General features: G+C 42.6%; 1 protein-coding gene across 1 annotated transcript; it reads right to left on the bottom strand.

The window, feature by feature from the left end:
• Positions 1-2,708: 2,708 nt before the first annotated feature.
• On the bottom strand, positions 2,709-11,612 carry LOC138157879 (transmembrane protein 176A-like). Its single transcript, XM_069083665.1, has 7 exons — positions 11,456-11,612; positions 10,073-10,297; positions 5,857-5,967; positions 5,123-5,179; positions 4,430-4,639; positions 3,380-3,511; positions 2,709-2,988 (listed from the first exon to the last, which is right to left on the bottom strand). The coding sequence occupies exons 2-7, from the start codon at positions 10,286-10,288 to the stop codon at positions 2,908-2,910; spliced, it is 807 nt and encodes a 268-aa protein (XP_068939766.1). The 5' UTR covers positions 10,289-10,297; positions 11,456-11,612; the 3' UTR covers positions 2,709-2,907.
• Between the last annotated feature and the right edge of the window lie 772 nt (positions 11,613-12,384).

Genomic DNA, 12,384 nt, shown 5'->3' with positions numbered 1-12,384 from the left:
ACACACACACACACACACACACACACACACACACACACACACACACAGTCCCTGAAAAGACCTGGAAAAAGCCCCATGGTAATTATAAGAATCAAACAAAGGAAGGGGGAGCTATGGAGTGTTGTTACCCATGTCACCACAGTTTAGCTAATGTTTTGAGTTACTGCTTAGTCCTGGGCTTGATTCCCAGAAACTGGGGCATCAAGGCCAATGCTGGTGGGTAGATGTCCAGACACGTAAGGTCTTTTTTTGGTCACTGTGGCCTTGTTATGGCTTTCACCAATCGGGACCCCACAATATGGAACAAAGATTTGGGGGCCTTGGGGAGAGAGAGATAATTGGCCAGCGTATTTCCTAGAGAAATTTAGGACATGATGAGATTAGATAACAAATGTGTAGTGGATGCAAGTTGTGTGACTTTCTCTAGCACTATGCAGATTCAGCTGCATTTGAGTAAGAGTGGAGGAAGGGGAAAGTAATCCAGTGTTGAAGTTTTGCAAAGTAGGAATGGAGACAGGACAAGGGACTTGAGAGAAATGAACAACATAGAGCCCTTCTCCATTCTAGGCCTTCTTTTTGCTGCCCTACCTTAATCAGGTAAATCTTAGGAGGAGGTAGGTGACATTATTTAATTGGTGCTGAAAATAGGAGCCTGGGAGTATGAGAGGCAAGTGCTGAATGTGTGTCTGGGGACAGCCCTGGATTCCTGAAGTGAATCCCCAAATCTGATCATCTCCTCCAGATGGATGACTTTACTGGTGACTTCCACAGCTTTGTCCAGCCAGGGACAGCCCTCATCCTTCAGGGTAGTCTGGATTGAAAATCTCCTTGTCTCTTCTATAGAACCCAAGTCCTTTTCAGGTCTGTCCCTTTTGCTGTTGCTCAATCATTTCAGTTGTGTCTAACTCTTTGTGATGAAATTTGGGGTTTTCTTGGCAAAGATACTGGAGGGGATTGCTATTTCTTTCTTCAGGTCATTTTACAGATGAAGAAACTGAGGCAAAATTAAGTGACTTGTCCAGGGTCACACAGAAAGTAAGTGTGTGAGGCTAGGGGGTGGCTAGGTGGTGCAGTGAATAGAGCATGGGCCCTGGAGTCAGGAGGACCTGAGTTCAAATTTGGGCTCAGACACTTAACACTTACTAGCCATGTGACCTTGGGCAAGTCACTTAACCCCAATTGCCCCTCCAAAAAAAAAAGAAAAGAAAAAAAAGTGTGTGAGGCTAGATTGGACCTTAGGAATATTAGTTTTCCTGACTCCAGGCCCAGCACTCTATTCACTGTTCACCTTAGCTGCCTAGGTCTATCCCTTTGTGGTTGCTAACAATAGAGTTTTAACATAATGGCAGAAAAGTACCACTCTCCTTGGGAAAAGGAAGGAGATCACGTGATTTATAGTAGAAAGGTATTTTAGAGTTGACCTGGTCAACCCTCTTACTTTACAGAAGAATTGTAAGCCATATATGTAGGAGATAGTAGAGTAAAGATTGGAACACAGATTCCTAACTCTACATTCAGTGCTGTTTGTAACTATACCAATGTTAACCCAAAATCACTATTTCATAAGATATAGGTAGTAATTTATTACAAGGGAAAGGCCCATGCATGTGCAAGTATGAAGGAGTTTGCAATCCAGACAGTAATTTGAATATGTATTAGTTACAAAAAAGAGGAAGTCTCATGGGAGTAATAGAGGGCAATCCCTTCCCCAATGCGAGTGGCAAGAGAGGAAGAAGGCAGCAGTATGGTAGGAGGAGAAAGAGGGAGCAGGAGGGCTTGGGAACATGGACCCATGGAGGGAGGGGGTTCTGTTTATCTGAAAGGATCCCAGCTGCACCAACAGTTTATCAGTCTGGTGCAGACTGACTGGTGCCTGTCTTGTAGCTGTTGCTATTCTCAAGGACACGCTAACTGTCCAGTTCTGGAAAATATGGTGACTCAGAGAAAACAGGTTAAGTTGGCTTCAGGGCAACACCAAGGGGTTCTTCCTTTGTTCCTGTCTTGTCTCTTTGGTTGACCTCCATCCTGTGGCTCACTTTGCATATACCGAAGAAGTCACTGCCTTGGGTGGTGGGGTGGAGTGTTATGGTAAGGGTTAATCCATTTTCAACTGTTAGGTCCCCATGAATATGCTGGGGGAATGGGGGTGAGGAAACCTCCCCTGAGTCTGATTTATTCTGAGGAATGAAGATGTTTTTTGGCTAGGATCCCAGGACATTTACAGCTTAGATGGCTGTGTGGGTGGGAGGGGAAATGTTTTGGTGGTATGGTATAGTGGGGGAGGAGGTTAAGGATGAAGGGGCAGGAAAAAAGAGCCAGGCTTGTTTCCAAGTTCAGTTCCTTTCCAGGTATACATTTGCTTGACTAACTGTTCTCTACCTTTCAAAAAACCTGCTAGGTTATTCCTTCAACTATCTCCTTGGCCTCAGTTGTAGCTATAATCAGTTGTGTAAGTCTAATATCACTCTCACGTAACAACATGCTCCACTGTCACCGCCACTAGTCAGAGCCCTAGACTGTTCTAACACATTTTTTACAGCTCTGTGGTCCTTCCTTTTCCATAAACACTTGGGAGGTTTCAAGGGGTTGGGATCCTTCCATTCCTTCGAGTTCAATTCCACCTCCCTTCGGACTTCGGAAAAATCCTTTGGAGGAAACAAGAGGGCAGGGGAACAGAAAGGGACTGGACAAGAAGGAAGGACACAGAGCTGCAGTCATTGTTTTATTATCAGATTTTTGCCAAAGTAAGGAGGATGAGCAGGGAACTCCTTGAAATTGTGGGAAGAGTCAGGATGAGCTTTATTTCGGTCTGGAGTGGGGCTGAAGAGCTGAGCAGTGACATCAGGATATGTGTATATATAAAGAGGAATAATAGGTTATTTCAGAACCAACTAGCCCAGTTGAGGCTCAGGCCTCACAGGACCCTGCCACCTTGGCAGGGGATTCAAAGCTCATTTCTCCATGAAGTGGTTTCTTCTCTTCTACATCCTGAATGCAGAGGAGGCAAGAAGGTTAGAGGTTAGAGCCATTATAGGGGGAGGTCTAAGGATAATGTTCTTTGTCTAGAGGTAAGCCTGGTTCTAAGGTTCTCCAAATCCAAACAACTCCCTGCCACTGCACCCAGAGTGAACCCAAATACTTAGGATGGCATTGGGATATACTATTCCTCACTCTCTGTTCTTTTGCATTGGTGCTCAACTAGGGTCTGAGTTAATCACTAGAGCATCCCTATAACTAGGTAATGAAGGAGAAACCTTGCTCCCACTCATCTGATGAACATGCTTTGTTTGATTGTGAGATTAGATGGGCTCTCTCCTTAGAGTTTTCCCTTCTCCTGCTGCTATCCTCCCACTCTCAGGTCTCCACCCTGGGATCTTACCTCTCCAGGTGGCACTTTGCTCTGGCGACAGAAGCATGAGTACACGAAGGTGAACCCTACAGGGGCCAGGGTCACCCCCAGCAGTGTGATCCAGACCAGTAGAGCAATGATGATAATTCCTCTGCTCAGGCTCTGGTGATAGAGAGCAGAGGTGGCTCTAATTCTGTTTCTGCCACTAGGCTTGCTTAACCTGTCTCCACTCCCACCAGTCTTGTCATTGCTACAAGTGTGGTGCTTGTCCACTTTGCCCTATCACCGTTGTCCACAGTGTGGTATGATGGAAGGAACATTGGATGCAGAGATTAAGAGACCAATTTTGGTCTTAGTTCTGTTGTTAACTAGTTATGTAACTTTGGGCAAATCATTTTACTTTCCCCTCAGGACTTCAGCTTCCTAACCTGTGAAATGGAAGGTGTTATGCTTCCTTCTAGTTCTAAAATTCCCTTATGGGATGTCCTTCCCATTTCACATCGCTGCTTTGAAGAATTACTGTGATTATGTATTATCTTGACTTTATGTGTACTAGCTACATCATCCTGGGCACCTCTCTGAGCCTCAGTTTCCTCATCAGTAAAATGAGGATAAAAATATTTGCACTATCTCACAGGGTTGTTGTGAGAAATGTACCCTTGATCATTTATACTGTGGGGATGGGCTGTGTGGACTGGCACCAAGCACTTCTCCCCATACCTAGACTGGGTCAGAGCTTAGGTTCCTACTGAAGAACTCTCATGAGAAGATCAAACTTCTTTCCAGCAGGAGGCTGCAACCTGCCCTCCACTCTCACCGTCCTGAACCAGTACTCCATCCACATCACCTTTTGTAATCTACCGTCAGGTTCCCCTATGGTCTAGACCTTGTCACAGATTTCTTTTTTAGAAAGATTAAAATTGCTCAGCAATGGCCCTTTAAATTTGTCCTGGGGGCAAATTCCCCATCCCTGTGCAACTGTTCATCCTGTAACAAAACCTTGGCTCCCATGGTCTGGTCATGATTCTGATTACCATTTCCTTCCTCATGCTTCTCATCATACTAAAAATGTATACTCACCTGAAGCATGTTCATGTAGTCTATGCACTGGCTTTTCCTCCAGACTTCCTGTGGATCTGGAGTGGTATAGGCCATAGTGGGCCAAACACTTTCTTCACTACATGGTGTATAAAAGTCATAGAATGGACCTTGTAGTTCATCAGCACAGATAACAATGGCAGCAATGGAAGTAGAAATAGTTGCCAGAAAGAGTAGAGTTGTCAGGAAGCTCTATGGAGGAGAGGAGACATAGGACATCCCTGCTTAGGGCTTTGCTTAGGGCCCTTCCTAAGTTTGGTGAGGACAGGACTTAGTTCAGGGGTGGGCAATCTGCAGCCTCGAGATTGCATGTGGCCCTCTAGGTCCTTAAGTGTGACCCTTTGACTGAATCCAAACTTCATAGAACAAATCCCCTTAATAAAAGGATTTGTTCTGTAAAACCTCGATCAAACTCCCACCCAAGGACCTAGAGGGCCACATGTGACTTCCAGGCTGCAAGTTCCCCACCCCTGGCTTAATTCTTTTATTCCTATTTTTGTAGCTCTCCAAGGTCTTTGAAAGTCATGGGCAAAAGTTTGTAAAGATGGTCTATGAAGAGAACATGAGAGAGCTTAAGGGTTACCTTGGACTAGGAGTATGGGGAAGGGTACCAAGTCAAGAGTGGGCCTGGGGTAGAATAGATAGTTTGTTAATCATACCTCTCTTTGCACTTACCCACCATGCACTTCTCCGCTTCTCTTGAATGATAGCAACAACTCCAGCAGAGATAGCCTGGGGAGGATAAGGTGGTATAAAAACCAAATTTCCCTTCTATTTCTTCTACCGTGATCCTTCTTGAGCACCCCTTGCACCCCTGCCACTGCCCCAATTCCTCCCTCTCCTCTCGCTGCCCAGTGTATGCAACTTGCCACAATAAGGCTGTTGAATGTGGGGTTTGACTTCTGTTCTATGTAAAGAAAAAGGTTAGCATGCCATTTGATAAGTATGAAAAAGGTCTGTGTAGGCCTTACTGTATCTAAGAAATTTGGGGTCAAATACTATTTTTCTTCAAAGTTAAATACATGAAGCCTTTCCTGACCACCCCAACCCAGAGTGATCTCTCCTTCCTGTAGCACTGATGGTCTGTACTATTTATGTAATTCCTTGACTTGCTGTTTACCTTTTTATTCTCTCATGTAGCAACTCATTGAACACTTATAATGTGCAAAAACCAAAGATGAATAAATCATAGTTTCCGCTCTATTGTAGCTTATTATCTAGCATATACCCTATTTCCCCAGCTAGATAGTAAGCTCCTTGGGGACAGGAACTGCATCTTTTATTTATTTGCATCTCTTACAATATCTAGCACATTCCAGATGCCAAAAAGTGTTGTTAATAATGATGATTATGCCCTTCCTCTCTGAGATTCATTCATCTCCCCTTCTCTCCCTCCCCACTGTACTCACCACAGCTCCAGTCCAGAAAGCAGCTCCAGAATACTTTAATCTAAAGAAGGGGCCCATGCAGAAGAAGATTCCTAGAGCTCCACTCATGGCTCCCAATATTATCTGCGCAGTCTGTGAGACAAAGACATCCCGTCCCCCACAATTAACCTCATTCAGATACTTCACATTTTAAGAGAGAAATGATGTCCATGGTTTCCACAAGAGGGAACATTAGACTTAGAAAGTTGGGAACTGGTAGGAAAACAAATGAGTGATAGGTACCGAGAAGAGGGTCCTAATTCTTTTCTAGTAGAAGCTTTCTCGATATGGAACATTTAAAAAATTTGTTTAATGCCCCTACAATGCATATCTTTAGCACCAAAGGTTTTGAAAAAAGATGTTTCTGTGGGCCTTACAACTTGCTTAATGATCCCTTTTCCCCTAAAACCCCTGATCCTCCATCTACACAGTTTGTTGAATTAAAAAACTATTTGCCTTCTACTCCTCCACCACCCTTGTCTTTAACATCTAAAAAGGGCTTTGAGGACATTCTTAGTCCAGTACAGCTAACTATAAAACAAGCAAAAGAATGTGGGGAAGACATTCCCCTGGATATGCTTAAGGCACTTCTCGTTCTGGAGATCCCAGACCCCAATAACCCAGGACAGGTAAGAGAGAGCATGGTACTTTACGTTTTGAAATATTAAAAGAATTGAAACATGGGGCTGTAGATTATGGACCAACAAGCCCTTATGTTTTGGCACTCGTTGAGACTGTAGCACAAGCTACTCTTTGCCCAATAGACTGGTATACCATTGCAAAAACAGCCTTGGAAGGAGGAGATTATTTACTGTGGAAAACAGAGTTCTTTGATTTATGTTCAGAGCAGGCAAAGATAAATGAAAGGGCTAATCTAAGAATCAGTTTTGAAATGCTCACAGGCTGGGGAACTGATTCACAGCTAACCCTGCAACTTAGATATGAATTACAAGCTTATGAGCAGGTTAAGAATGCAGCCAAAATGGCTTGCATGAAGTTACCTGATAAGAAGGATAGGACAATGTCTTTTACTAAGGTGATGCAAGGACCCCAGGAGCCTTTTGAACAATCCGTCAATCTATTGACCATGGCAATCCAACGAACTATAGGGAACATAAATGCTGGCAATATTATCTTAGAGAAGCTGGCTCAAGAAAATTGTAATCAGGATTGTAAGCAGGCCCTTCTAGGAGGAAGGAAAAACATGACTATTGCAGAAATGATTCAGAGATGTCAAAATGTAGGGACAGCTTCATTCAGTGCTAGTGTATTAGCAGCAGCTATGGCAGGAGGAAGTATAAATTCAAATGAGCCACAATGCTTTAAGTGTGGAAAGAAAGGGCATTTTAAGAAAAACTGCCGGGAAGGGAGAAATAAAAACTCCAACAATTCTTCTAAAAACCTGCCCTCCACACCATACTTCAGATGTAAGAAAGGGAAGCACTAGGCTTCAGAATGTCACTCCAAAGCAGATAGAGAAGGAAACCCTCTGTCAGGAAACCAGAAAAGGGGCCAGCCCTAGCCCTGTCAAATAATAGGGGCAGCCTTGAATCTAGTGAAAACTCAGACCTTTATCATGCATCCCCAGGAAATGCAGGGCTTGATTTACTTGCCACTTCCACTGTGTGGATGCAGCCCAGTATGGGAATTTGCATTATATCTACAGGGAGTTTTGGTCCTTTACCTCCTCAGCATGTAAGCTTAATTTTAGGACATAGTAGTCTCTCCCTTTGAGGCTTGGTAATAGTGCCAGGAGTAACAGACAGTGACTTTTTAGGAGAAATCAACATTATGGCTCAAGATATAATGATTTATGAAAGGAGCCTGGGCATAAGTATATATATGTACATATGTATATAAAGTATAATTACTTATACTTCCTTATAAAACAATGGGATGATATATAGAAAGAACCAGAGGTAGCCAAGGGTTTTAAAGCTCATTTGCTTTACAAAAGCAAATGAAGGTGGTCTACTGTTAGGGTATCATCACTCTGTAGTTGCTGCTTGCCTGAAGTTGCCCCAAGCATTTCTGACAGCTTCTACTTTTACTGACTGTGTTGATATTTCTAGAGAATGTATGAACGTAAGTATTGGGGGTCCGGATTCATACTGGAATGTTACTTGTAAAAATTGTAATCTTATACAATGTATTATGAAAAGCCAGCACTATGTTATGGTAGTAGAACAGCCATGCTTGGCTGTTTTCCCCACTAATTTATCTCATGCTTGGCACCCATCAGCGGTAGAGCATAGTTTAAGTCTTATCAGTGAGGCTTTAAAAAGAAAAAAGCATTTTTTAGGGATTTTTATTTTGGGATTAATATCTTTAGTGACTTTAGTTACAACAGCTACATTATCATCAATATCTTTACAATCCACAATTCACATTGCTCAGTATGCTGAGGAACTTGCAAAAAACATGTCTGAAGGCCTTCTAGTCCTGTTTAGGTTCATCTTCCATATTCCACTATCTGTGTGTGGATGTATTCTATGGCTCTGATCTGGATCCTTTCCTTTTTTCTCTCTAATTCTGTTCTTGGCAATCTCATCAGCTTTTGTCAATGCATCTATTTATCTCTGTGTAGATGCCTATGAGTTCTATATATCCAGTCATCTTTTCTCTCCTGAGCTCTGGTACCATATCTCAAAATTTCTGACTTCCCCACTGGGATGTTCTGTAGGCATCTCAAAATCAACATATCCAAAACAGAATTCATTATGTTCTTTATTTTGAATTGTCTTTGAGTAGTCATAATGTCCTTTGAATGATGCCAGACTTTTCTCTGAACCAAAGGCCCATCTTTTAAATATCCACATTCTATATAGACATTTTTCTATGACCGTGAGTCATACAAGTCTATGGTCCCTAGGCAGATAGTTGGTATAGTGGATAGAACACTGGGCCTGAAGACCTGAGTTCAAATCTAGCAAGTCACTTAATTTTATAATTTTATAATCTGCTTCAGTTTCCTCAGCTGTAAAATGGTGAATGACACCTACCTCTCAAGGTTGTCATGAAGATCAAATGAGATATTTGTAAAGCGCTTAGCACAGTATCTGGCACATAATAAACACTTAATAAATGCTCATTCCCTTCCCGCTTTGTTCCTTAAAAGTCTTACTTTGTAATCCTGATCCTGTGAGCACTAGATTCTCCAAAGAATTTAAAATGGGTATCATTCCATGAACTCTGTGGATAGGCATACATGGTGAGGTCAGCAGGCTGCCTGTTCCATGCTTTGTTGTTGTTCAGTTGTTTCAGGTGAATCCGACCCTTTGTGACCCCATTTAGGGTTTTCTTAGCAAAGATACTAGAGTGGTTTGCCATTTCCTTTTCCAACTCATTTTGCAGATGAAGAAACTGAGGTAAACTGAGATAAGGTGACTTGCTCAGGGTCACACAGTCCCTGCAGTTGGATTTGAATTCAGGTCTTCCTGATTCCAGTCTCAGCACTGTATCCAATCCAACACCTTAGCTACCACCCCCCCCTCCCCACTTAATGAATAAGGAATTATGATGGTGAAGTAGAGAAGAGGATGTTACTGAAGAATGTAAAAGTGTAAGAGGGTGGAATACCTGATGGATAACTTGTCTGCTCCTTTAATATCTTTGTAATGTCAAGAAGGAAAACCCTTTCCCATTGATTGAACACCCTTTATCAAATTCATTGGAAGTCACAGATAAGAGTTGACTGGGAAGAATTGGTTATTCTACACTGAAGGAAGGAGCACCCAAACTGATGAGATTACATTCATTTGAGTTCCCCATTCTCAATATAAAATTTAGATGAGTTTCATCTATTAAATGTCTCCTCTGAATCTAATAAGCAAGATCTAAACTATTTTTTTACTTCCTTGGGGCCTTGGGTAGATTATTTTCTGTCATTTAGCATTCTCCAGTTTAACAAAAAAAAGTTTTATCACCTTGTATGAAAAAGACAGTAAAACAGAAATGTAGCTCATGAGAGAATAAATTTATCCCCAGTGAAATCTCCTTAAAAGTATATCTCTTCAGGAATCGTGCATGTTTTACTTCAACAGGAGAGAATGCTGAAAAGTAACAGTAGCAATAACTTGAATTTTAACAAAACACTTATTCCTGGTAAGGAAGAAAAGAAGACCATGTCTTTCTTTGCCTGGACATTGAGTTCTCTTGTTCATGTTGAATTCTCCTATTTGAGGTCTGTTTCACTTACCCAGGTTGCCAACTGGAGCCGACTCTCTCTAGCACTCAACCCAAGAGTGCCAGCTGGCTTATAAAAGAATTTCAACAGGGATTTCCCAGCTTTGAGAAACTCGGGCAAAGCTGTCTCCTGGTGGATATGGATATTGATGTGAAATGGCTGGGAGGTTCCAGCTGCTTTCAACCCATCCATCTTAACTCCATTCACCTTCACCTCATTGGAGACCATCTTGCAGACCTAGGAGGAAGTGAGATTAAGATATTAGGCTCATGGTGAAGTTTCATATAACCTGATTCCCTTTATAATGGACTGATCTGACTTCCTACCTCTGGATTAGGTTTTCCCCTGAAGGTCACCTTAAATGTGCAGAAGCATGCCTTCGGGCTCCATTAACTTCCCCTAATCACCTATACACATTGATTCCCATATGCACAGAGGACAAGGATATAACATAAAAGATGGGACTCAGAGGAGTGGGGAGGAAGTTTGGATGGTGGGGTCCAGACCACAAAAGAAGAAATTGGTGCTTTCTGGAAGCCTGAGAAACTTGGCTTACCTTCCTCAGTTCAAGCTCCATTAGACCCATAATAATACCAATAATTCTAATAATCCTATAACATTTGTACAGGGACTTGGTTTCAAAGTATTTTCAGATCCATCATCTCATTCTATCCTCAGGGTAGGGAAGGTGCTATTAAAAACCCATTTTATAGATAAGAATACTGAGGTCCAAAATGCCTAGAGTGCATAAACTCCAGCTCTTCTCAAGCCTCTGCACTCTGTTGGTGGAGCAGTGAAAAGCTTCTCTTCCCACATCCACTCACAGTCTTGGTCTAAGACAGGGGTGGGGAGCCTGTAATCTTAAGGCCACACTTGGCCTTCCAGGACCCCCATCCCTGGTCTAGGCCAAAGCCCACTGCCTTCCCCTTTCTCTTCATCCCTCCTTGGAGATGCCCTTCTACACTGCTCATTTCCTCAAGGCTGAGGAAGAAAGCCAAATAAACAACCTGCTGTCTTTTTAGTTGCTAGAAGGGAGGAGTTGGTGAAAGGGAGATTTTGCAGCCTTTTGTTTATTTATTCACTGAAATTCAGGATTCCTTCAAATTTCTAGAATCATTGATTTGAATGAGGGAACAGGAAAGGGTAACTTCAGTATATGGCATGGGGAGGAACCCTTCCCTTCTACTTAATATTTTGTCTTCTTTCTCTTAAATATACTCACTAGTAACAGTTCGCCTCCCATGCAAACACTCTGGAGAATTAATAAGATAGAGAGGATTGGATTTCTGGGTGAATGGCATGAGAGACGGCAAGAGAGCTGGCAATGTCTGGGAAATCTTGTGGTGGGGTTGGGGAAGGTGAGAGAGCTGCATTTTGGGGAGCAGTTCCTCTTACCTTGTTTGGTTCAGCGTCTTTGGCCAGAAAGGGGGTATAAGGTTGAGGAGATCAGATGAGTGGAGAAAATAGAAATCCGATAGAGAATCAGCCTGTTTGGAAGAGTGGAAGAGGGGAAGTAAAATCAAAGCCATAAATGGGAGGAGCTAGACATCTGGACTAGGCGGGGAATAACTGTGGTGTCATTCTGAAAAGTAGAAGGGAGGGCAGGGCCAGAACTGGGTAAAGGCTTGTGGTTGTGTCCTGTCCCTGGATAGGATTTTCAGGCTTAGTGGGTCTGGGCTATAGCCAGGTCAAGCTACTTCTGTTTCCTGTTGGGGAAGCCATGACACCTTGGAAACCGGAGGGAGACAATGTGGGAAGGGAGCAGAAATGGTAGGAACTGAAAGCACCCAAGCTTTTGCCAAGTCAGCTTTATCTCTGCCAAGAAAACCCCAAACAGGATCACGAAGAGTCACATACAACCGAAAATAGCTGAACAACAGCAAAAACTAAGGGGGGGGAGGGTAGGTGGGTATGGGGTAGAGTGGGTGGGTATGGGTGGAATTTGGATCATTGTAAGAAATAAGGAATGAAATCACAGTGAGAAAATTTAGCAAGAAAGGAAAAAGACTAGGAATTTGTGGCATTGTTGCACATTTGGATACATTTTCAATGGCTGTGGCATTTAGAAATCATAGGTTTTGATAATGTCACTGACTTGTGTCTTTCAGTGTGGGCCATCTGGATGATGTATTAAGCACAGCCCCAATTCTACCTCACACTAATCACACCTTCAACATCATCTGATTGTTTTCTGTTTCTTGCTTTACAAAACCAAATCAACAAAATGCAAATTATGTAGGAAACACTATACTATGAAAATCTATCCTCCTCCACATAGAGAAGAAATTCTGAACCTGGCCTCTGTGAATTTTTTTCCTTTCTTT

This window comes from Petaurus breviceps, unplaced genomic scaffold (genome assembly GCF_028583685.1).
Source record: "Petaurus breviceps papuanus isolate PSGF00001 unplaced genomic scaffold, PetGlider_PUasm1.0 115, whole genome shotgun sequence".
NCBI lineage: Eukaryota > Metazoa > Chordata > Mammalia > Diprotodontia > Petauridae > Petaurus > Petaurus breviceps.
The sequence above is the reverse complement of the archived record's forward strand: the minus strand, read 5'-3'. Positions and strand labels throughout refer to the sequence as shown.

What these genes read in the sequence shown, in the direction of transcription:
- LOC138157879 (XM_069083665.1), bottom strand. Translation starts at nt 10,288, where the DNA reads ATGGTCTCCAATGAGGTGAAGGTGAATGGAGTTAAGATGGATGGGTTG. An exon ending in ACTACATGAACATGCTTCAG is followed by an intron (nt 3,512 to 4,429) that starts GTGAGTATACAT and finishes CTCTATCACCAG; the next exon opens with AGCCTGAGCAGAGGAATTAT. An exon ending in GCAAAGTGCCACCTGGAGAG is followed by an intron (nt 2,989 to 3,379) that starts GTAAGATCCCAG and finishes CTCTGCATTCAG; the next exon opens with GATGTAGAAGAGAAGAAACC.